Source organism: Strix uralensis, chromosome 2 (genome assembly GCF_047716275.1).
Source record: "Strix uralensis isolate ZFMK-TIS-50842 chromosome 2, bStrUra1, whole genome shotgun sequence".
Taxonomy (NCBI): domain Eukaryota; kingdom Metazoa; phylum Chordata; class Aves; order Strigiformes; family Strigidae; genus Strix; species Strix uralensis.
Genome location: NC_133973.1, coordinates 127,777,447 through 127,800,997, shown reverse-complemented (window position 1 = coordinate 127,800,997; position 23,551 = coordinate 127,777,447). Strand labels below are relative to the sequence as shown.

The 23,551-nt window shown below is 40.9% G+C and overlaps 1 protein-coding gene across 1 annotated transcript in view; it reads left to right on the top strand.

Moving 5' to 3' along the window:
- Positions 1–23,551, top strand: part of FAT3 (FAT atypical cadherin 3) — a 416,111-nt gene that overhangs the window by 330,576 nt on the left and 61,984 nt on the right. The window contains exons 10-13 of the mRNA XM_074860296.1: positions 152–4,225; positions 11,530–11,726; positions 12,766–12,919; positions 16,081–16,314. Of these exons, the coding sequence (XP_074716397.1) occupies positions 152–4,225; positions 11,530–11,726; positions 12,766–12,919; positions 16,081–16,314 (4,659 nt within the window). The remainder of the gene's footprint in view (positions 1–151; positions 4,226–11,529; positions 11,727–12,765; positions 12,920–16,080; positions 16,315–23,551) is intronic.

Genomic DNA, 23,551 nt, shown 5'->3' with positions numbered 1-23,551 from the left:
GGCTGGAAGAGCCTTTAGAATTGTTTTATGTTAGGGTTTTTTTTTTTTCAGTAACTGCCTTTAACAAATTGCAGCTAATTGTTCCTGATTTAAATTATCATTAAGTGTGTTGTATTTAATTTCTAATTTGCTTCCAATATTTGTGTTTTAGGAAATACAGGAAACACATTCAAGATTGAACCAGTTTTAGGGATCATTACATTACTGAAGGAGCCAGACTTAACGACAATGGGACAGTTTGTTTTGTCAGTCAAAGTGACTGATCAAGGTTCTCCACCACTGTCTGCAACAGCAATTGTGCGAATATCTGTGACGATGGCAGATAACTCCCACCCTAAGTTCACTCTCAAAGAATACCAAGCAGAGGTTAATGAAAATGTGGATATTGGTACTTCTGTCATCTCTCTCTCTGCAATCAGTCAGTCCACGTTAGTTTATGAGGTTAAAGATGGAAATGTGGATGGAGTCTTCACTATAAACCCATATTCTGGAGTGATCACCAGTCAAAAAGCCCTTGATTATGAACGTGCTTCCTTCTATCAGCTCATCGTACAGGCAACAAATATGGCAGGCATGGCATCAAACGCCACTGTGAACATTCAGATTGTTGATGAAAATGATAACCCACCAGTTTTTCTCTTCTCTCAGTACTCAGGCAGCATAAGCGAAGCTGCTCCTGTAAATAGTATAGTCCGGAGCGCAAATAACAGTCCCCTTGTGATACGTGCCACTGATGCTGACAGCAACCAGAATGCTTTGCTTGTCTACCAGATTGTTGAGTCTACTGCAAAAAAGTATTTCACAGTAGATTCCAGCACAGGTGCAATCAGAACAATTGCAAATTTAGATCATGAAACAATAGCACACTTCCACTTCCACGTGCATGTTAGAGACAGTGGGAATCCCCAGCTTACAGCCGAGAGCCCAGTTGAAGTGACCATTGAGGTAACTGATGTCAATGACAACCCACCAGTCTTCAGCCAGGCTGTATTTGAGACAGTCTTGCTCCTGCCCACGTATGTTGGTGTTGAGGTTCTCAAAGTCAAGGCTACAGACCCAGATTCAGAGATCCCTCCTGAACTAACATATAGTCTAATTGAAGGCAATATGGACCATTTTTTAATTGATTCAAGCACAGGGGTACTCACCATTAAAAACAATAGCCTCTCCAAAGACCATTATATGCTAATTGTAAGAGTATCTGATGGGAAATTTTATAGCACTGCTATGGTGACAATAATGGTAAAAGAAGCCATGGATAGTGGACTCCATTTTACACAAAATTTTTATTCCACTTCTATCTCAGAAAACAGCACCAATATTACAAAGATTGCTGTGGTGAATGCTGTTGGTAACCGCCTCAATGAGCCATTGAAATACAGTATATTAAACCCAGGCAACAAATTTAAAATCAAATCCACCTCGGGAGTCATTCAGACAACTGGCATCCCCTTCGACCGAGAGGAACAAGAGCTGTACGAGTTGGTGGTGGAAGCAAGCCGCGAACTAGATCACCTTCGTGTCGTTCGAGTGGTGGTGAGGGTTTACATTGAGGACATAAATGACAATGCACCAGTGTTCGTAGGGCTTCCATACTATGCTGCTGTGCAAGTCGATGCTGAGCCTGGTACCCTGATATATCGAGTGACGGCTATTGATAAAGATAAGGGTGAAAATGGTGAGGTGTCATATCTTCTGAAGGAAGACTACGGACATTTTGAAATCGATAGAGGATCTGGTAGTGTCACTTTGAAAGAAGCCTTCAATTCTGATTTGTCTAATATAGAGTATTTGGTTGTCATTCTTGCAAAAGATGGCGGTAACCCATCATTGTCTGCTTCGGTAGAGCTCCCCATTACTATTGTTAACAAAGCGATGCCTGTATTTGACAAGCCCTTCTATACAGCTTCTGTGAATGAAGATGTAGAAATGCACACACCAATTTTAAGCATAAATGCAACTAGTCCAGAAGGTCAGGGTATCATTTATATCATTGTCGATGGCGATCCCTACAACCAGTTTAATATTGACTTTGATACAGGAGTTCTGAGTGTCATTAGCCCACTGGACTATGAAATAAATTCTCTTTTCAAGCTGATGGTGCGAGCCAGCGACGCCCTCACTGGTGCTCGAGCTGAGGTTACCGTGGACTTGATCATTAATGATGTTAACGATAATCCACCAGTTTTTGATCAGTCAGCTTATAATGCTACTTTGTCTGAAGCATCTTTGATTGGGACTCCTGTACTGCAGGTTGTTGCTACTGATGCTGACTCTGATAATAACAAGATTGTGCAGTATCAGATAGTCCAGGACACCTTTAACAGCACGGACTATTTCCATATAGACAGCACCAGTGGCCTCATTCTGACAGCCCGGATGCTGGATCATGAACTCATACAGCAGTGCAGCTTGAAAGTCAGAGCAACCGATAATGGGTTCCCACCACTAAGCAGCGAGGTTCTTGTTAGTATCTCAATAACAGATATGAATGACAACCCTCCAGTTTTTAACCAGTTAATATATGAATCGTATGTGAGCGAACTGGCACCTCGGGGTCATTTTGTGACGTGTGTGCAAGCCTCTGATGCTGACAGTTCTGATTTTGACAGACTGGAGTACAGCATCCTATCAGGAAATGATAGGACCAGTTTTATTATGGACAGCAAGAGTGGTGTTATCACCCTTTCCAACCATCGCAAACAGAGGATGGAGCCCATGTACAGCCTAAATGTCTCTGTGTCAGATGGGCTGTTCACCAGCACAGCTCAGGTGCACATACAGATCCTTGGGGCCAACCTCTACAGCCCTGTGTTTTCGCAGAGCGTTTATGTTGCAGAGGTTAGAGAAAACGCTGCTCCTGGAACTAAGGTAATCCATGTGAAGGCAACAGATGGGGATTCAGGTGTATACAGCCAGATAAGCTACTCCATAATAAATGACTTTGCCAAGGACCGATTTTTGATTGATAGCAATGGGCAGATTCTGACAACTGAGAGGTTAGACCGGGAGAGCCCGCTGGAAAGAGATATCGGTATATTTTTGAGAGCCCTCGATGGAGGTGGCAGGACTACGTTTTGCACTGTGAGAGTGATAGTAGTGGATGAGAATGACAACGCTCCTCAATTTATGACAGTCGAGTACAGAGCAAGTGTCAAAGCAGATGTTGGGAAAGGTTACTTGGTGACCCAAGTGCAAGCAGTAGATCCAGATGATGGAGCCAATTCCAGAATTACATATTCTCTGTATAGTGAAGCCTCCGTTTCAGTAGCTGATCTGCTTGAAATAGATCCAGACAATGGATGGATGGTCACCAAGGGTAGCTTTAATCAGCTGAAAAACACAGTTCTGTCATTCTTTGTGAAAGCAGTTGATGGTGGCATTCCTGTAAAGCATTCCCTCATTCCTGTCTACATCCATGTCTTACCCCCAGAAACTATTTTGCCTTCCTTTTCTCAACCCCAGTATTCTTTTACCATAGCAGAAGACACCCTCATAGGTAGTACCATTGACATTCTGCATGTTTTGCCTAATCAGGGTGCTTTGTATAGCACAGTTAATGGTGAGCTGACTGAAAACAACAAAGATGGGGTTTTCATCATAGAGCAAGACACAGGGCTCATAAAACTGGATAAGAGACTTGACCATGAGACAAATCCTGCTTTTCACTTCAAAGTTGCAGCCACCATTCAATTAGACAAAGTAGACATTGTGTTGACTGTGGATGTGGAGGTTAAGGTATTGGATGTAAATGACAACAAGCCCATGTTTGAAACGGCTAGCTATGACGCTATAATTATGGAAGGGATGCCTGTAGGAACAAAACTTATGCAGGTTAAAGCGGTCGATGCAGACTCGAGTGCAAATGGGCAGGTCACCTATACCCTTGCGGTGGAATCGGAACTGGAGAAGATCACAGAAGCATTCACCATTGATAGCAACAGTGGCTGGATCAGCACACTGAAGGACCTGGACCATGAAAAGGATCCTGCTTTCACCTTTGCAGTGGTGGCCTCAGATCTGGGGGAAGCTTTATCCTTGTCATCAACCACCTTGGTCTCAGTTACTGTGACAGATATAAATGATAACGCACCCATCTTTGAGCATGAGGTGTACAGAGGGTCAGTGAAGGAGAGTGACCCTCCAGGGGAAGTTGTGGCTGTTCTTAGCACCTGGGATGAAGACACATCTGATGTCAACCGGCAGGTTAGCTACCATATTACAGGTAAGAAACAACTTGCATGCTTTCTTCCCAAAACCACCTTTACTGAGGAACTGTGCATGTGTCCAGTTTTGGGTAAACATTTAGCAGGTTTCAGCTAAATTATCACTGTGGATCAGACACTTGCATCTCACTTAGATTTTTTTTTTTTTTTTTTTTTAATTTGGACAGCATTTACAGGAACTAGCAAAGCTGAAAAGAGGGAAAGGGAGTACGTGTGTGTCTTTCTGTCTGGGTTATTTTCTCTCTAATTTCCAAGATTAATGCTTCATGATTTGCTGCAGTGCAATGTAGTGTGACCCATCAACCCATCATAATTGAGGTGTCAGCTTGGAAACCATCAAGAGTTAATGTTTCAACCAAGGGAAGAAGAACATTTTATTCTTAAGGAGAAAATCCTTACATTTCCAAGCATTTAAAATTTTTTGAAATAGCTTTTTTCTTTTTGAAATAGGAAAGTGCACGCAGGAACCACTTTGAAATACCACTATGGGACAGGGAGAGGAATGAATTTTACATTGGAAGGAGTAGGGGGATGCCATTTCTTATCAGCACAGATTTCTGGCCAGGGAAATAGTAATCCGCTTAGAAGCACTGGTTAGCTGCCATGCACTGTTATATACAGTATAAGGCAATTTCTGTTACATTACTAACATACTTTACAAACTGTGGTAACACTGCTCTCTCCTATTGTGCTATATTTATTATCATTCTTTTCTCCTAGATTCAGACTGGCTTTTGTGTGAGTATGTGAGTGATGGGGTGCTGCAGTTATTTTTCTGTCTACCGCTTGCATTGTCCAATAGATTTTGTTAGGGAACAACTTGTCACTCCCCCCAACCTTCACAGTCCAAGAGCTAATATTAATTACCTATTAATAACCAGATTATTAGACAAATTCACATTTTTCTCACTGGATGGGATTAGAATTAGACAAGACTGCATGTAGGAAGCAGGCTGTGGGCAAAAATGACTTAACTAATGGGATAACAGTTTGTATATTTTGCTATGGATGATAAGACTCCTATCCCTTCGTTAGCTATGATATTAGAAGTGTCCGTGGGATGGTGTGTAGGGAGAGGTGTGATATTCCAGTTAGCCATAGATTGCCTGTGTTACACGTCAGAAGTAGCATCATTTTCAAAGCAACCAGAAATTCATTCTGACCATTTCCTTGAAAGTCTGGATTTATTTTAAAGGCTTGCAAAGACTATATGTTTATAGTGTGATGAGTTGTAGGACATTAGAAGTAGGGGCAAAAACAGTCTTGTGGACAAAGCATAGGATTTGGAGGCTTTGGACAAGCTGCATTAGCTGCCAGTGCCTCAGGTCCCACATATCTAAAAGAAGTAGTGTGTCATCCTAGAGATTTTGTGATATTTGAAGGAGTTTGAGGATCCCAGTATAGGAAGTACTATAGGAAATGCAAACCCTTCATGTTTGTAGCAAATGTTAGTGTACCATGATCATTAGCTGAAGGTACTGTTTTTCTGGTCTTCCAGTCATCTTTTATAATGATTATGCTTTAGTTACATAACTGTGCTGTCAGTTTAGCAAAAAGCTGGACAACTGTCACATGACTCAAAAATTATAGATCATTCTGTACCTTGATTTCTGTAATAGTTCAAAATATGTCAGAGACTTTGCTGGGATTTTAGTTTCTGAAAACGTTAGATGACAAAGCCTAAAACTTTCTCTAATGCATACTGTACAATTACTAGTGTATGAGCTCAGAAATTCCACTGTCTTTGAATATATTCTTTGAATTTGGGAAAAGCACAAGGATAAATTAGGTTCTTTTGATTAAAACGTCAAAACATATTATAGTTTAACTAACTAAATAGTCTATTCACACTTTACCTCAAATTGAGCTCAGGAAATGCACTTGAATATTTCATGGATACAGATTAGCTAGATGATTATTCAAGTGCTGTGGCTTTCTGGAGGCATTTTTAGCCATAGAGACATTTATGAATACAATAAACAAACTCTGAGGGAAAACAGGACACTGACAAAAAGGGAGAAGAAAACAAATTATGAGAATGACACGTGGGTCCTCCAAAAACAGCTTTGTGCAAATGCGCCTGAAGAAAAGTAGCACACAGAAGATAGATGGGAAAAATCATCATTTCGGAGATGAAAGAAATAAACATTCTGGGTCAGATATGATCACTGAAGAGTCCTTTGCACTGTTTTGAGAAATACAAACGTTTATTGCAGTCTTCTGGTCCACTTTGAGAAGGGGTAGATACATTCTGGTGAATAGATATATATTCTGTTTTGAACTCCTTCAGTTTAGGATTGGTTTCCATGATTACTGCCAAGTAGTGGCCATTTTCAAATCCACCTTCATCTGCATTTGGGGCGGGGGGGGGGGGGAGGGGGGGGAGGGAATTTGCTCTTACCCTTTATTATGTGTACTTTCATAGCAGCTGGAGATGTTCACAAAGCAAAAGCGCTATATATAAATCTTCATAGAAAATCAATAGGAAGCACAGATGACACAAATGCACTTAGAAAGCACAGTATTTTTCTTTTGAAGGCTTGTTTAAGGTAGTTGCCTATATCATTTGAGGCAGTTTGGCTAAAACTAGTGCTCTGCTGATGTTTAGCTAGGATGTTTAGCCAGCCTAGACCCAGCCAGATATTACTGAGATTTAACAGTGGTAAATTTGGAAAGGCCACCAGAAAAATGTCAGTTGCTAAGGCTATGGTACAATAAAGTGTTTTGTGTTCCTCAGTGATGTTAATTAGGCTCCATCAGGCACATAAATCTAAGGACAGACAATAGTCTTTAAGCTTGGTTCAGCTGAATACAAGGAAGATGGACAATGTGTTTTTGGAAGAAAGAACTGGTAATGTACACAGTAGGTTTTTTACTGGGTTGATTGCCCAATATGAGCAAAGTGATAGGTTTTGTTTGTTTTTATTTTGTATTTGAGATCCTGGAGTTCTAGAGAAATGGATGTTTCAGTGTTTGGGGAGGACTTCTGTTGCAGGCTGAAGAACAGTGTCTGCAATTTTACAATAGTAAAGCTAAGAGGAATGGGTTTATCATTTCAGCAGCTCAGTACACAACATCTTAAACTGGGAGTGGAGGATAAACCTATTGATTTTATGTGATGCAAATGCCTAGAGTTCTAATTGGGAATTGGAAGTATCTAAATAAGTGCATAAATATGAGACAAAAAAAAAGAAGTTAGTAAATATCCAGTTCCCCCTCCCAGATCGGGACATTGCAGTGAAAACTGATACTGTTTGTTGGCTTCTGGTTTTCAGTTCCCTTTTAGCCGTTATAATTCCCTCTGTGTGTGCTTTAGTAATGATGTGTGTCAGGATTTGTTTATTTTGGATCACTGTGTCTCTGCATTTCATTTGTATCTGGCTGTTTTCTTTCTTTACTTAAACTTGAGCTTGATTTGCCTTTGTACTATTTGCTGACTAGGGAGGGAGGGAGAGCATTATTTAAACTTCAAGTAACAAAAGATAAAAGATAATGCTGATTCTTTTAGCCTCAAAGCCTTTCTAAAAAGTTACTGGAGGTTTTTTTGTAGCTAGCACTTCACTGTTGTGACATTCAAAGTAGAACATAAGAAAACTGCCAAAAGATTTTAAAGAATACATTAATACATGTAGTCAGGAGGCTTCCTTCCATTTAGAAAAGCTACATTATTCAGAGTGAAAAACTAATTAATTAGAACACCCCTAGGAAACTGAATCTGCTTACATATATTAGTGAAAAAGTTAATTAATCACTGCAGAATGAGATCTGTGTCAAGACATATGCAAGTACTAGAAAATGGTTCCCTGGGCCACAATGTGGATTTTTTTGCCTTTCCTTTTTTAAGAATATTTTCTTGATGGTATTTTAGTGTTTACATCTCATTATTTCTGTTACACTTTATAGTACAACTGCCACCTTTGTCTTCCATCAACAAAGTATATAGCCAGTCATGAGAAGCAAACAAAATGAAAGGTAGCACTAATGAAAAAGGCATGCAGATAAAGTGTTACACGGTTGCTGCTTATTGCACAGGGTTCTCGGTCATTTGAAATGATCCTTTTCTAGTGGAGTAAAGGGGAGGAAAAGGGATCCCAAGGACCTTTCTTTATACGTACTTCCCAAATTCTTATGTATGATTTAAAAGCCATTCCATCAGCAACAAAGCAAGTGATTTTAAAATTGCTCCAAGCTAGTGTTACTGCCAGCCATAAAAGCCACCAGCTGACTTTAATTAGATTTTACCTTTCCTCTTTTCTTAGCAATGGGATACCCATACCTTGACTGTATTGCTTCATAGTTGGTAGGGACAGTTAATCATTTCCTTTTACAAAAGAAGTAATATGCAGGAAAGCACTGATTGATATCACAAAGCTAAATAAGAATATTTAAGACCATTTTTATTAATGGTTTACAACATTAAACTCACTATGACAAGATTACAGCCATTTATAAAGGAGAGTTAAGCTTTTTTATGCTGGTGTTGAACTGAATAGAGAGAATTTAATGTCAATCAGCAGGGGTCTACCTTCTTTGAAAGTCACATTAAGATTCAAGTCAACAGACAGATTCTCCAATACAATCCATTGCCTTGGATTGTATTCAGATCGGGCCTGTAGTGCACATCGACATACTGTGTAACCTTCTTTAGGAGAAATGTGTGTTTATATCACACAACAGATTAAACAAGGTTTAACTGAGTCCTCTGATGATTACTCCAGACTGTCATAGAAATCAGTGGGAAAATGAGGATCTGCTTGGTTTTGTGATCAAAAAAGGTGATTTTCTATTAACAGAAAATATCTGTGTTTGATATATCAGTATGATTAGAGGGCCTTTTATAATTATAATGCCAATCTGACTAATTTTCTGGAAATCTTATTCATTATAACATGCTTTTTTACACAGTTACAGCTAGCATAAACGGTGATGTTTAACAAGAAAGATTTGCTCAGCCTGTCTCAACTGACTTAGTTTTCCTATTAAGTAGAAACCAGTCTATCTTGTCATTGGTAGCCAATGAAGAAGGCACAGATTACAGCCTGTGACCTTTTTCCTGCTTTTTGATGTAGAAAGAAGGTATGAAATGTGTATTAGACTTTTTTGCTTGGTTTTAAGCTAAATTCCAAGTTCAGATCTTCTCTGCCTTGTTTTTTTGCTAAGAAGGTCCCTGGGAACTGACAGAATTGTGACACCAGAAGCAACAACAGTGACACCTAATCGCTTGACCGCAGAGACAGCTCAAATAAATTCAGCCTTGGATTTTTTTTTTAAATACTTATTTACTCAAACATTCAACCAGAGTACTAGGAAGGAATGTTTAAGAACCTGGTCTTTCCATTGAGCTTGGACAGATCCCATGACACATGTCAGGACCCTGAATAAGTTGTAAGCAGAAGTACACTAGCATGCTTGACATTCTTGATCCTGTTACAAGAAAGAAGAAACATTCCCTTAATATTTTTATACCACTTTTATACATGAGAAACATGGAAAGTAGTTCTCAGATTGCATTTCTGCATGGGGGAGCGCAGCAGAGAGATTAATATGGTGGGGAAAGAGCTGGTAGCAGTTTAGTTGGAATTAAAGTTCACCCACTGGAGCAACATGATGCTTTTTTCTATGTCCTCACTCAGTTTCTATAGCACATGAGTTTGCTCTGAGTATAGTGCTCTATCTTAAATTATTAAGTCTACAGATATATTTTTACAGACCAAGGTTATGTTAGATGCTGGGCACCAGAAGACTGAGTAGTTGGCTTTACTGGTTTTGGCTGGGGTAGAATGCTGGTATGGTGCTATGTTTTGGGTTTGTGACCAAAACAGTGTGGATGAAACAGGGATGTTTTAGCTATTGCTGAGCAGTGCTTACACAGAGCCAAGGCTTTTTCTGATTCTCACACTGCCCCACCAGCAAGTAGGCTGGGGGTGCAGAAGGAGTTGGGAGGGGACACAGCTAGGACAGATGACCCCAACTGACCAAAGGGATGTCCCATACTGTATGATGTCATGCTCATAAAAGTTGGAGGAAGAAGGAGGAAAGGGGAATGTTTGGAGTGATGCCATTTGTCTTCACAAATAACCCTGTTAAGGGTGATGGAGCCCTGCTTTCCTGGAAATGGCTGAACATCTGCCATGAATTCCTTATTTTGCTTTGCTTACACACGTAGCTTTTGCTTCTCATATTAAACTGACTTTATCTCAACACAGAATTTCTGCACTTTTACTCTTCCGATTCTCTCTCCCTTTCCACTGTGGGGGGAATAAGTGAGCGACTGTGTGGGACTTAGCTGCCTGCCAGGGCTAAGCCACAACATTGGTTTAAAAGATTTTACAGTCTGGTCTGACAGGGGGTTGAGATCGGGCTCAGAGAAGGGTGATTGAAGGTGGTTTCTTCATGGAGCAAGCAGGGGACTGTACCATTTCAGATGAAAGAGTAAATAAGTGTTGGAAACATTAACAGCCCACCTTGATTATTGTACCCTTCTGCATGTGACATGTCGTTCCTTCCTTCCTGAAGATGATGTGGATCAAAACTTTCCCTCTCCCAACCTGCTTTTGTCACCAGGCAATTTAATGACGTGGAAGAGCAACATTGCCATGTTCAGTGTCAGTGTTACGGCACGATACAAAGCTGTTCTGCTTTGTCTCCTGCACTCCTTTCACCAGCTTTCACTTTCAGATGCATTTGATCTAATTGTACTGCTTATTTTCCAACTGCTCCTCAAATGACCTCTTGTTAGGACTATTTAATACTAATGTGTCTTCCTGTGTCGTGTAAACTTTTTTTAAAACTAGAATTTTAATGAGCAGAAGAACAGCGCAGCTGTATGATAAAGCTTTCATTAGAGGATTCCTTAATAGAACCCACTTCCAGTCCTTGATTGCATAATCAACAGCTAATGAAATTGTCTTGGTAACAAGAGCTACGGTGTATTACATCCTCTCCCGAGACTAAGTGGAAAGACAATTGTACCAGCCTGAGAGGACTATTGATTGTTCACAGTTTGAATTTGATTGCCCTTACGGGGAACTAAACAAGAGATCATCTTCAGCTCTGCTAAATGGATTTTGTTTCCACCGAAAGTTATTGGTTCACTTTCATACAAGGTGTTCAGGGGGCAATAAACACAGGGAGCATAATCTCATTACAGATTTCCTGAGTCTGCAAGTTTGAAAGCACCGATCACTGTAAAACAAATGACAGCTGCTTAGTTCAGGTCCTCTGTGATGTCTCTGTGTGTTTAAACTAGGTGGGAGCTCTGAAGGGACACCCCAGCCAATACATGTTCCTTGTCTTGTTGCAGGAGGGAATCCCAAAGGAAAGTTCGCTCTGGGACTGGTTCAGAATGAGTGGAAGGTTTATGTTAAAAGGCCTCTAGATCGGGAAGAACAAGACGTTTATTATTTGAACATCACTGCCACGGATGGCCTCTTTGTAACCCAAGCTGCGGTGGAAGTGACCGTTGCTGATGTTAATGATAACAATCCCATTTGTGAACAGGTGAGTTAGCGACAGGCATGGCAATCAACTGTTGTGTTGAAAGCAATGGTTTCCCTGTGGGTGTCCCTGCTATTTACAGGTATTCACAGAGGATGCCCATTTTCATCCTTAAGGTCTTAGTTGGAGAATCTGGAGTGATCTGGGAGACGAGAAGGATAAAGCAGTCCTGTGAAGCCAAGATTGAAGCATAATGGTCTAGTAAAGCTAGCAAAGGAGTCTCGTCCACAGTGGCCTTAATTGGCTTTAGACAATAAGAAGCACTGTGAAGTGGCACTGGGCAGCCACTCCTCCCCTGCAGAAAAAATGTGCTTTCCCTTCACAACCGATGTGGCAATGTCTTCAGTCTAGTTTAACTCCAGTCTTCCTGAACACGGCAGATGCCAGAGACCCAGTGAAAAAGGCAGAAGATTGTAGCTTGCTCTTATGTTGTCAGGCATGCATGCAGTGTGGCCTGACCACAGCTTTCACAATGCTTCCTGTCTCTTATTCTGTGGAAAGGCGATGTGGGAAACTAATATTACTGCAATAGAAAGGTCCATGTGAAAGAAAAGACACAATGAAACCCAGAGTTCCTTAATGGTACTACTCACAGAATCTTTTATATATATATATCTGTATGTATATAGTCATATAATTCCCATCATTACATTATCCCTGATGGACCACTGTTATTGCAAGCACCTCTCTGGGGAATCAGTCTGTGTCTCCCTCAAACACTGCTGGATGTGGCAATAAAAACAGTTGTCTTCATTAGCAGTCTCATCAAAGTTTCCATTGTATGGCTGTTGATGAAACAAACAGAAGATAGAAAATGAGGCTGCATGTAACACCTAAGATGAGCCTTTTTAAGAGTCATAATTTGGCATTGTTTTTGTCACACCTCGAAGCTTAACAGTGATTTGAATTCCTAGGAATGTGCTACATAAAGGGAATTTTTTTCCTATATAGAAAGGTACACTACAGAGAATTTAAAAAAGGATTGTGCAAAGACTATAAAATACTGTTACAGCATAGATTACGTTTCTGTTTTTGTCTCTAGGTTGCATACACAGCACTGTTTCCTGAAGACATTCCATCAAACAAAGTCATTCTTAAAATCATTGCTAAAGATGCTGACATTGGGTCCAATGGTGAAATCCGCTATTCTCTCTATGGTGCTGGGAACAACAAATTTTTCTTAGATCCAGAAAATGGTAAGATGACAACTGAGTATTTCTGAATAGCCTTCTTAATCCCTCAACATCAGTGGGTACTAGTTTCCTTAACTAATGTTAGGTTACACTTGGTTATCAGCCAGTTGTTCCAGTTATGGCTGGCTTGGATGACCACTTCTGAAGTGGTAGTGGAAAGAGGGAGAAAGAGGGGCATCTGTGTTGGCCAGGTTGAATGTTATAATCAAAACTGTGGATAACAACCCTTTTGTTTCCCTGCCAGAGCTCAAGTTACGTCAGAATCATAGAATCATAGAATAGTTTGGGTTGGAAGAGACCATCCCCCCCCACAATAAGCAGGAACATGTTCAACTCGATTAGGTTGCTCAGAGCCCCATCCAGCCTGACCTTGAATGTTTCCAGGGATGAAGCATCTACCACCTCTCTGGGCAACCTGTTCCAGTGTTTCACCACCCTCATCGTAAAAAATTTCTTCCTTATATCTAGTCTAAATCTACCCTCTTTTAGTTTAAAACCATTACCCTTTGTCCTATTGCAACAGGCCCTACTAAAAAGTCTGTCCCCATCTTTCTTATAAGCCCACAAGTACTGAAAGGTCACAATAACACCTCTCCAGAACCTTCTCTCCTCCAGGCTGAACAACCTCAACTCTCTCAGTCTGTCCTCATAGGAGAGTTGTTCCACTCCTCTGATCATTTTTATGGTCCTCCTCTGGACCTGCTCCAACAGGTCCATGTCTTTCCTGTGCTGAAGATGCCAGAACTAGATGCAGTAGTGGTGGTCTCACCAGACCAGAGTAGAGGGTCAGGTTTACATCCATCAGACTTCTGGTCACGCTTCTTTTGATGCAACCCAGGATACAGTTGGCCTTCTGGGCTGCCAGCTAATGTCCATATTTTTTTCCACCAGTACCCCCAAGTCCTTCTCCTCAGGGCTGTTCTCAATCCCTTCATCCCCCAGCCTGTTTTGATACCAGGGGTTGCACTGACCCATGTGCAGGACCTTACAGTTGGCCTTGCTGAACCTCATGAGTTTCACATGGACCCACTTCTCAAGCTTGTCCAGGTCACTCTGAATGGCATCATGTCCCTTAGGCGTGTCAACTGCACCACTCAGCTTGGTGGCATCTGCAAACTTGCTGAGGATGCACTTGATCCCACTGTCCATGTCATTGATGAAGATATTCAACAGTACTGGTCCCAGTATGGACCCCTGAGGGACACCACTTGTCACCAGTCTCCATCTGGACATTGAGCTGTTGACCACTACCATCCAACCAATTGGATGCAGTTTAAAGAGAAGGATGTTATGGGAGACCATGTCAGAAGCCTTACAGAAGTCCAGATAGACGACATCCATAGCTCTTCCTTTGTCCACCAATGTACTCACTTTTATTATAGAAGGCCACTACATTGGTCAGGCAAGACTTGCCCTTGGTGAAGCCATGATGGCTGTCTTGAATCACCTCCCTGTCCTCCATGTGCCTGTTCTGGAGTCTTTTTGGTACAGAAGAGGGGAAAATGCCGACATGGTCCTCCTTCATCTTTGGACTTCACTTCTACATTGGTCTAGATATATCGGTATTTAGACCATGTGAAAAAGACATTCCTTTTATACAGAGATTTTGGGAGAGAAAGAATATCAGTAATGAATTTGCGGGCACAGTAGAATGCTACAGAGGTCTTGTACATTTGGAAGTTGGTCTGGAAAAAGATACTGATCTCTGCTAAGAGCTAGATTTTATGGTTGTTATGAAGTAAAGCTAAATAAAATAATTTTCCCATAAATAAAAATCCCACCCCTCTGTTATTCTTAGGAGTTTAGTTTCAATAATGATAGACTAAGTCCTTTCCTGTGCAATGCCTCCTCTGCCTGTGTTGCGGAGGCTTTCAAAATAAACAGACAATAATTAAAATAAAATTTATTTTGATACATTCAATTGGCATTCCAGCATTCACAAACGGCAGATCCGAATGTCTGTGAGAGGAAAAAACTATTACTGCACAAACTTCTAGGATTTAACAACAATCCAAAACACTTGGTCACTCACCTAAAAATTGAGGGCTCTCAACCTCGAGGAATTTCTTTGGGTGGCATTCAGACCCAAGGAGAGTCCTCAACTGCAGTGTGCTGCTCCAGGGGGGATTAGCTCAAAATGACTCCCTCAGGGGACTCCATTTATACTGAACCCAAATCTGATCTGTGGTCAATATCAGCCCTTCTTGCCTGAGGGCCCCAGTTACCATAGAACCCTGAGAACAAGGGCATGAAAAAAAGAAATCAACAGCCACTATATTTCAGCAGCCAGGAAGCCCATCTTCATTGGGGTGGGTGAACCTGCCACAGCCTGACTAACAGGAGGCAGCACCCACTACTGCCATAGCGTTACTGATGGAAGAGGAAGTGTTTGGAGATCTATGCAGTATGTGGAATGGGGAGCATTGCCCTCTTCAAGAACAAATCTTGTATTTAACTGCAAATTACACCCTTTAAAAAATTAACCCAAAACTTATCTTCAAACTAGTAGTTGATATTTGCTGGTGTGGCAATGTTTGGCAGTTGTTTAGCTGTGCAGTGCCAAATGGATCATGGGTAAAGCTCTCACAGTCTGAATAAGCTGGCTTTTGTTGCTGTTAATGTTTATTGTGATACCTGTCTCTGTACGAGAATAAGAATTTTGTTTCAAACTAGATGCCAGAGGCGTCTACAGGAATTCAGAGCTGGTTAGAGATTGCTTTGTGGGGAGGATAGGGGGATGTTAATGTTATTTTTGAATGGTTGCATTAGAAAACTTTAGAGTTCATTGTGGCTACTTGTCATCAGATTCAGGATGTGTTTCTATCTCTAGGAGTCTATAAATCTTGAGAGTAACAGAAAGACAGACTTGGAAGAACACGGTAGTGTTCATATGGGTGAAGATGTAGGCTGTTGAAGGCCACCATTAGTGGCTTGTCCTCCGTGCACTCATATTGGCAGCTCACTTGGTTGTGTAAAGAGGAGTGAGAAGTGACACTGCTGTGAGTGACACTGCTGTGAGTTTTCAGTCCATTCATTGGCATAAGCAAGATTGATTTCTTTTTCTCCTGCCTATTCCTGTGAAATACATGTTTTTGAGATACACTATCTAGAATTAGTGATGTTACTACAGTAGTAATGATGGCTGTGCTTTTAATCAATTTTAGGTGAGCTGAAATCCTTGGCCCCTCTTGACCGAGAGAAAATCCCTGCGTACAACTTGGTTGCCCGAGCCACAGATGGTGGTGGCAGGTTTTGCCAATCAGAAATCCATCTTATTTTAGAGGATGTTAATGATAATCCACCAGTGTTTTCATCTGATCACTACACCGCATGTGTCTATGAGAATACAGCCACTAAAGCTTTGTTAACGAGAGTCCAAGCCACTGATCCTGATGTTGGTGAGTAACACTGCAAAAATTAATGTTCAGGCAAACTCTGTGAGTTGATGGAAGTGTTATACAGATCAATTTTTCTGTTGCTGTTTTTCCTCATTCTTTCCTCCTTTTGCTTCTGAATCCTCCTTATTTTATTCTCTTCTGTTTCTTTACAGCGAAATATTTGTGGCTGAGCTTGACATAATGGTGTTACAAACAGAAAAGTATTGTGGCAGCCACAGAAGCATGTAGTCTTTTATTGTCTTGATCAGTGATAGCTATATTTTGGGGTAGATGATAGTTTCGGGGCTAAATTCCAGCTTTCTTCCTCCAGTGGTCTCACCTCTTTCCTTGAGCCATGATTTTGAATACCCATGCCTCTATTTATGCAAATAATATAGTTATATGCCGTAGGGACCTATACCTGATTAATCACAGCTTTTCTAGTGTTTTATATTGCTATAACTCCCATTTGTTCCAGCTGGTTACCTTAGCATAAAACTATTGTTGTACACTGTGAATGTACATTATGAATGTTCTGGTTATTTAACTGTGCATTCTTTTAAAGTGTAATAGTTTGTTATATGAGTACCTTAAACTTGAAATCTGGGCCCAATTATAAATATTTAAAGGGGTTTTTTTGCATAACACAGTGGTAAAAACAACCAATTTTTTTTTTTTTTTTTTTTTTTTTTTAGATCATTCACTTCATTTGGAATAAATAAATCCCAGAGTTTATTTTTTCTTCCTGTGGTTTTGGAGATGTTTTGTAAAAACTGTGGCCTGAGTAGCTTCACATAAAAAGCAGACCTTTCATTGAATGAAAAAATATTTCATGTTAAAATCTTTTTTTTTTTTTTTTAAATACAGTATATGCTGGAAGTCTGAGTTATTACTAAGACTGATAATGTAACTATAAAGGAATCAGTAAAGGCAACAAGCATTCATTCATGTATCTATGAAGACCTGCATTATATGCCTTGGTTGAAAAATCACAATTAATACTACGATACTCTCCTGCAGTGAAAAGCCAATTACTGGTAGTAAACAATGGAGCAGTCTGAAGATCCAGTGTTGTTGTTTTAATTACCGTTTTTCTCATAGGTGAGCTGACATTCAAGGAGAGAGTGGAGACAGAAATAGTTAGAATAAAAAGTTGCCAGTAAAAGTTCTTGCTAGCACCAAATTTATATAATAAGATGGTTAGCAATGAAAAAACCAAAACCATGAGCTAATTGCTACATCTTCCTTCTAAAACTACATGTTAAAGGGTGGGATGCATGTGATGAGTGAGAAGGGGCTCTGTACTTCCTCAATGATTAGACCTGAAAATCAAACAAGACACTGTATCATATGAAAGTGACCCTGGTCTCTAACATTGGATTTTTTTATTGATTACTGTTCTATTAATCCATACTAAAATCACTGATTCCCTATTGCTGTATAATGAATGAGTTCAGGTAGCATAATGTTCCCATCACAGAGAAAAATGTATTACTGATATTCCTGATGGGCTATCATATTCTTGTAAGGTTTTGTGGAGCGTTATCCTGAAAACATCAGTGGAGCCAGTAATCATCATACAAATCGATTTTTAACAGTAAGGAAACATCTTACAATCATTCTTAGAATTTGCCCATTCTTCTGCTTTGGACTTTGAAGAAACATGTACTGTAAGGAGTATCAGTATAAACGCCATTGAGGTAAAACTTGAGAGAAGTCAATTTGTGGTCTGCAACTAAACACAATTTAACATAAAAATGAAAATATTGTCGTCAGACACTGTTGGATAATTAAGACAATTTCCAGTTAACAGGAAAATAATGTTATAGTCTGCCTTGCATCTTTGATATCTTTTGAAGTTCCTGAACTCATAATATCATGGGAAATTTCAGGACTGAAACATAAATTGTTGATTAATATATTTATAATTTGGATACATACTTAGAAACTAGCTGTACCAGCTGGACACACTGAAGCAGAGATCTGATTTTTTTTGACAGTATTCAGCAGAAGAAAATGGTTTTAACTCTAGTAGAAAGCAAGTTAATTTTACATAACCTCTCCATGTAGCTAGGTATCTTAAATTAAATGATCGCCTGAAGAAGAGAGAGTATACATACATCCTTATGCTTAGACATACTAGTAACTTTAATATAAAACAGTTCTTTCTCCCATCCTGCTTTCATTTGAAATTCCTAATTCACAAGATAATATTTCCTACTAACTCACAACCACCAGGTTTGGAAATGTGCAAACTAAGAAATGAAAGAGAAATGCTGGTTTTACAGTTTTTTTAGAGAAGTTCACAGGGAGCAGTGGATTTTCCACCTCCCACTGTCTTCAAATCAAAGTGCAAAATTACTCCATTCTGTTCAAATTAAGGCACAAAAAGAGTTGGAGTGAATGCTGAGGTGTAATTATCTGAGCAAACCCATCAGACAACTACAATATGAGCCTGTTTCAAAGAAATTAGGGTCATGCTAGAGCAGCAACAATGAGAAAACCTATATGGGACTTTGTGGCAAGCAGGACTTTAAAAAATTGATAAACTTCAAAATAAACTTGGAGCCCAAACCTGAGCTGCAGGTGTATACTCATTTCCAGTGCTGCTCGTGTCTTCTGCATGCATACAGTGTTGCGGCCTTGCTCGCAGAATACAAGAATGACTGACAGTGTGGTCCAAGCTCAGTAGTACTTTAACTGACAATTAAATCCTGGCTCACTTGCAGCTGCTTTGCATTGTGAATGATGTCCATGCTCAGGCCTGTTTCTGTGATGATTGATGGTTTAGTCTACTGAAGGCAGAAGCACTTACTGTACTAAATATGAACAGTGCATCACCTGTCCTTCTGCAGTCCTCTTCATCACCACTGGGGCATCAGCAGTTCCACACCTTCCACGTTTGTAGTCAGTTTAGTGATTTCACTGACCTATTGATTTTTTTTTCTGGGTTTGTGATGAATATGGGGTTCTAAATTTGCTCGAAATGGGAATGACCTTGTCAGCCAGCCCTGTCTTGCCTGCCACTGCTGCCTTCTGGCCTCTGCATTATCCTATGGTTAAAGCCATGGCTGGTACCCGCTCGTGCAGGTCTTCCCCCATTCCCTGCACAACCAACCAGTATAGATTGCCTAGGTTGTCTTGGAGCAGCACCTTGTATTGCATGCAGCCAATGTGTAGGAAAATAAAGGCATGTAGGCAGACAAAAAATTGGCAGTAGTGGCCATTATTTGGTTGCAAAGAGTTCCCTGAAGTGCACAGACCTCCCTGCTCTGTCCTCAGCTGTCCCTCACCCCCACACTACTTCTCCAGCCCCAGGGCCCATACGGGTATGTTGCACAGGAGATGTGGTGACATGCACGCTACAAGGAGCCATCTGGTGCCCAGGTTATAATCTGGCTAGCCAAGTCCAGGAGTTTCTCAGAGACATAATTCAGATGGATCTGATTCTTTCATGAATAGCAGTCACACCTCAAACAGCAAAGGCCTGCACCCACTCACGTGCCCAGCCAGGCAGTCCTCCTTTGCCAGCTTCCCTATTCTTTGACGTAGTTTTGTCCACACCTTGTATTTTTCACAGTTCACAGTCCACTTCCCAGCAGGAATGACCCTGTGTTCCCCTGCCCCATTTTTGCAGCGTGTGCAAATAGCAAATGAATCAGGAAGGGCCCTCACTGTGGGCTGAAGATGAGGACCACAGGGTTGTGCCTGGTGACAAGTCAGAGGTGAAGCACTTTGGACAGCCTTGCTAGAAATGTGTCTTCTAACCCTGTGGATACAGAGGTGTCATGCTGCAGGGTTCACACAGTCACAGAATGGTTGAGGTTGGAGTTGGATGGGACCTCTGGAAGATCATCTTGTCCAACCACAGTGCTCAAGCAGTGCCACCTACCGCAGGTTGTTTAGGACTCTGTCCAGATGGCTTTTGGATATTTCCAAGGATGGATATTCCATGAGGGCTGTGCAGTGTGGACACTGGGAATAATCAGAGATCTGCACTGTGGATACAGACAAAAGCATACCATCCTCAACATGAACTGGCAGAGCAGTGCAGACAGGCAGCAAACCCACACTGATGCCCTCTCTGACTGCCAGTTCTTCCCAAGCTGGACATAATTCAAAGATGAAGGATTAATGGCGGGTGAGATTTTGCAGAAAGTGTAGTTTCGGGAAATACTCTCCCGTATCTAATAGCAGATTTAATAGCATTGAGTAATGCAACCTAGAAAAATAATAAGCAGTGTGCTTCTTTTTTCAAAGCATTTTCTCACTTTTGTGCATAGGATGCCCAGAGTTACAGATGTGTCCCAGCTTCTGCAGGGCTCTCAGCCTCACAGCAGAATGCAGAACAGTCTGAGGTTTATTCGTCAGTTCCAAAAAAAACATCCAGCTAGTTTGGAGGTGGAGAGATTTGAATGAAGACCCTGGTTTTCTATTCTTTGTTCTCTATATTTGAAGCTTGGGTTCTTAGGTTGGTGTGAAGGAAAAAAATGGGTATTGAAAGCCTAATCCAGGGAGCCAGGCTAAGACCTGAGGCTCTCCCATATAGATAAGTTGATACAGCCAGGTTATACAGGTCAATTGTGGTTGAATTTGATTGTGTTTTTTAAAGAGTTATGTAGAGTTAAATATTATTTGGACCAAGATTTAGGTGAGAAGGATTCCGTAGTGGTCTGATGAGTGCATTTGTGTTTCATGTGGAGAGTTTAAATCAATCAGTCTGGTTCTTGGTGTGGGGAATTATTCACCTCATCACATAAAGTGAAAGAGCTGCGGCAGAAGGGACTCAGCCCTTCTGGGAAAGCCATTTGACCTTCTCACTAAGAAACATCTGTGCCCTCACCCTGACCTTCTCCACCAATAAGTACAGGGGAGAAAACTGTGGCCCATCATCTGCCTGGCGAGCAGCTGGGGAACCTGGCGAATTAGGGGAAGGAGTGCCATTTTCTTTCAGCCTCTGACGGAGTTTTATCTTGGATTTCAAAGAAATCTGTGGAAAAAACCTGGTATTTTCCCTGCAAGGTTTGACCTCAGTGATCTTGATGTTTCAATAAAGACTTAGTTTGTCAAAAAAAACAGAAAAAAACCCTTATCACATGCACTTGTAAGGCAGGTGCACAGGAAAAAAATGTCTTTTTTAGGGAAGAATGGTAATATAACTTCTCCTTTAGGTTTCAGTCAGCCCAGTCCAGAGTGCACCTACCTCCAGTAGGGTGGTGAAGCAAGCATATTATATCTGCTTTTTGTTCTTGAAGATACAGGACAGGGGTAATGGCTTTAAATTGAAAGAGGGTCGATTTAGATTAGATGTAAGGAAGAAATTCTTTACTGTGAGGATGGTGAGACACTGGACCAGGTTGTCCAGAGAAGTTGTGGCTGCCCCCTCCCTGTAAGTGTTCATGGCCAGGTTGGACGGGGCTTTGAGCAACCTGGTCTAGTGGAAGGTGTCCCTGCCCATGGCAGGGGGGTTGGAACTGGATGATCTTTAAGGTCCCTTCCAACCCAAACCATTCTGTGATTCTGTGATTCTGTGAATCTTGTCCTCTCCTTGTGTCAATGAGAAAAATGAAGAAACCATTAAAACAATAAAAATTAAATATCTATCAGAAATAACAACTGAGGAACATAGTTCTTCAGGGTTTATAACTTGTTTGTAGAAAGTAGAATCAACATGCTGGTGATCACAGCACAGAAAAAAAATCTCTCCATTAGGTTATTCAGTGGGTTACCGCTTTCAAGAACACATGCATGGAATTAATGAGTACAGACTTCAATCTTACCAATGGTGGGCTTTGCTCTTGAAGGAATTAGGACAACAGAGCCTGTTGTGCACATAGGTGGGCCACACAGCTAGGCTTGTGAAAGGGTAGAGTGCTGTCAGGTGAGATTGCAGAAGTGTCAGAGAGGAGTGCAAGGCAGTCACAACTTGATTAAAGAGCAGTTTTCTGTGTTACGTATAATAACAAGTAACAAAATAATAGAAATAGATATTGATTTTGGCATTTTCTGGCAAAGCCAGTATGCAGCAAATCTGTACTTTGCATGTTTGTTTATGTTGGGCAGATCCCTTAAAATGGATCTAGGAACTTTTGAGACATTCAGGATCTGAAAAAGAAGAAAACAAGGATTGAAACATGAACAAGAAGAATAACAGAGATAACAGGACAGAAGATTTACTAAAACCCAACAGATAATAGGTAGATAACTTTGGCAATGACGCCACCACTAGCTAGATGATATTTCTGGGTATTGCCTGAGGTTTTGTAAAATAAATATTACAAGATACTTTCCAGATGATGGCTCATTCTCTTTAAAACATACATGGAGCTTTCTATATCTTTGCCCACGTCTTTGCCTCACTGAATTTTAAAACAGACCAGGGGTTAGTGCTCTAATGCAGGATATGGAGGACCTGAATTATTGATTCCTTCTTCTGCAGCTATTCAAAGCAGCATTGCATAAGTAAGGGGTTATAGCTGAAGCATGGGGTCCTTTCCACTGTCACTGAAGCTGTTGTGAAAAAGGATTCAGGAATTAGCCAGAGGAAAAAAAAAAAAAGACATGAGAGAGCACTGCTCTGTAGCTTGGTGGGTGATTGCATCCTGGGCTCTGTTCCCCAGGGCTTATTCAATGAAAAGGAACAGTCTCTGGCAATGTACCCTCGTACTCCTCCTTCTCAGAAAGGTGTCCTTACAAGTAGACTTCTGTCCCATAAGGAGAGTGGGAGGGCAATACCCCACATCCCCCAGTGGGCAGGCCAGTCCTGAGGGCACCTAAAGGTCCACATTCACCCAGTGAGTTGTTCAGGAGAGAACCTAGCTTTTGCCTTCCTAGTAAAGGCAGAAGCCCTTCTAGGAACACAGAAATACAGCACACTGGGGCCCTGAAAACTTGCCAAATAAGAAATAAGTCAGGCTCTGTAGAGTTTAGACTTACCTAGTGTTAGCAGGTAAACAAACAAGGTGTTTGGGGATTATGATAGAAGGCTTAGGTTTCTGCCTAAACAAGCCCTACTTCATATTGCTTATTTTGCTTCCCATGCCTAGGCGCTCAGGAGACCTAATCCTGTAAGTAGTCAGTCTATATGACCCTGTTGTTGAATCGTTCAAAGGGCCAGATTTTTAAAGCTGCAGATAGGTAGTCAGGGAAACTTAAGTCACCCAACTTGCATTAAAATAATGAGTGTATGTGTATCAAGATGACTAAAAGCTAGTCTGTGTTCAGCAAGCAGAATTCATCAAACCAATCTCATTTCCTT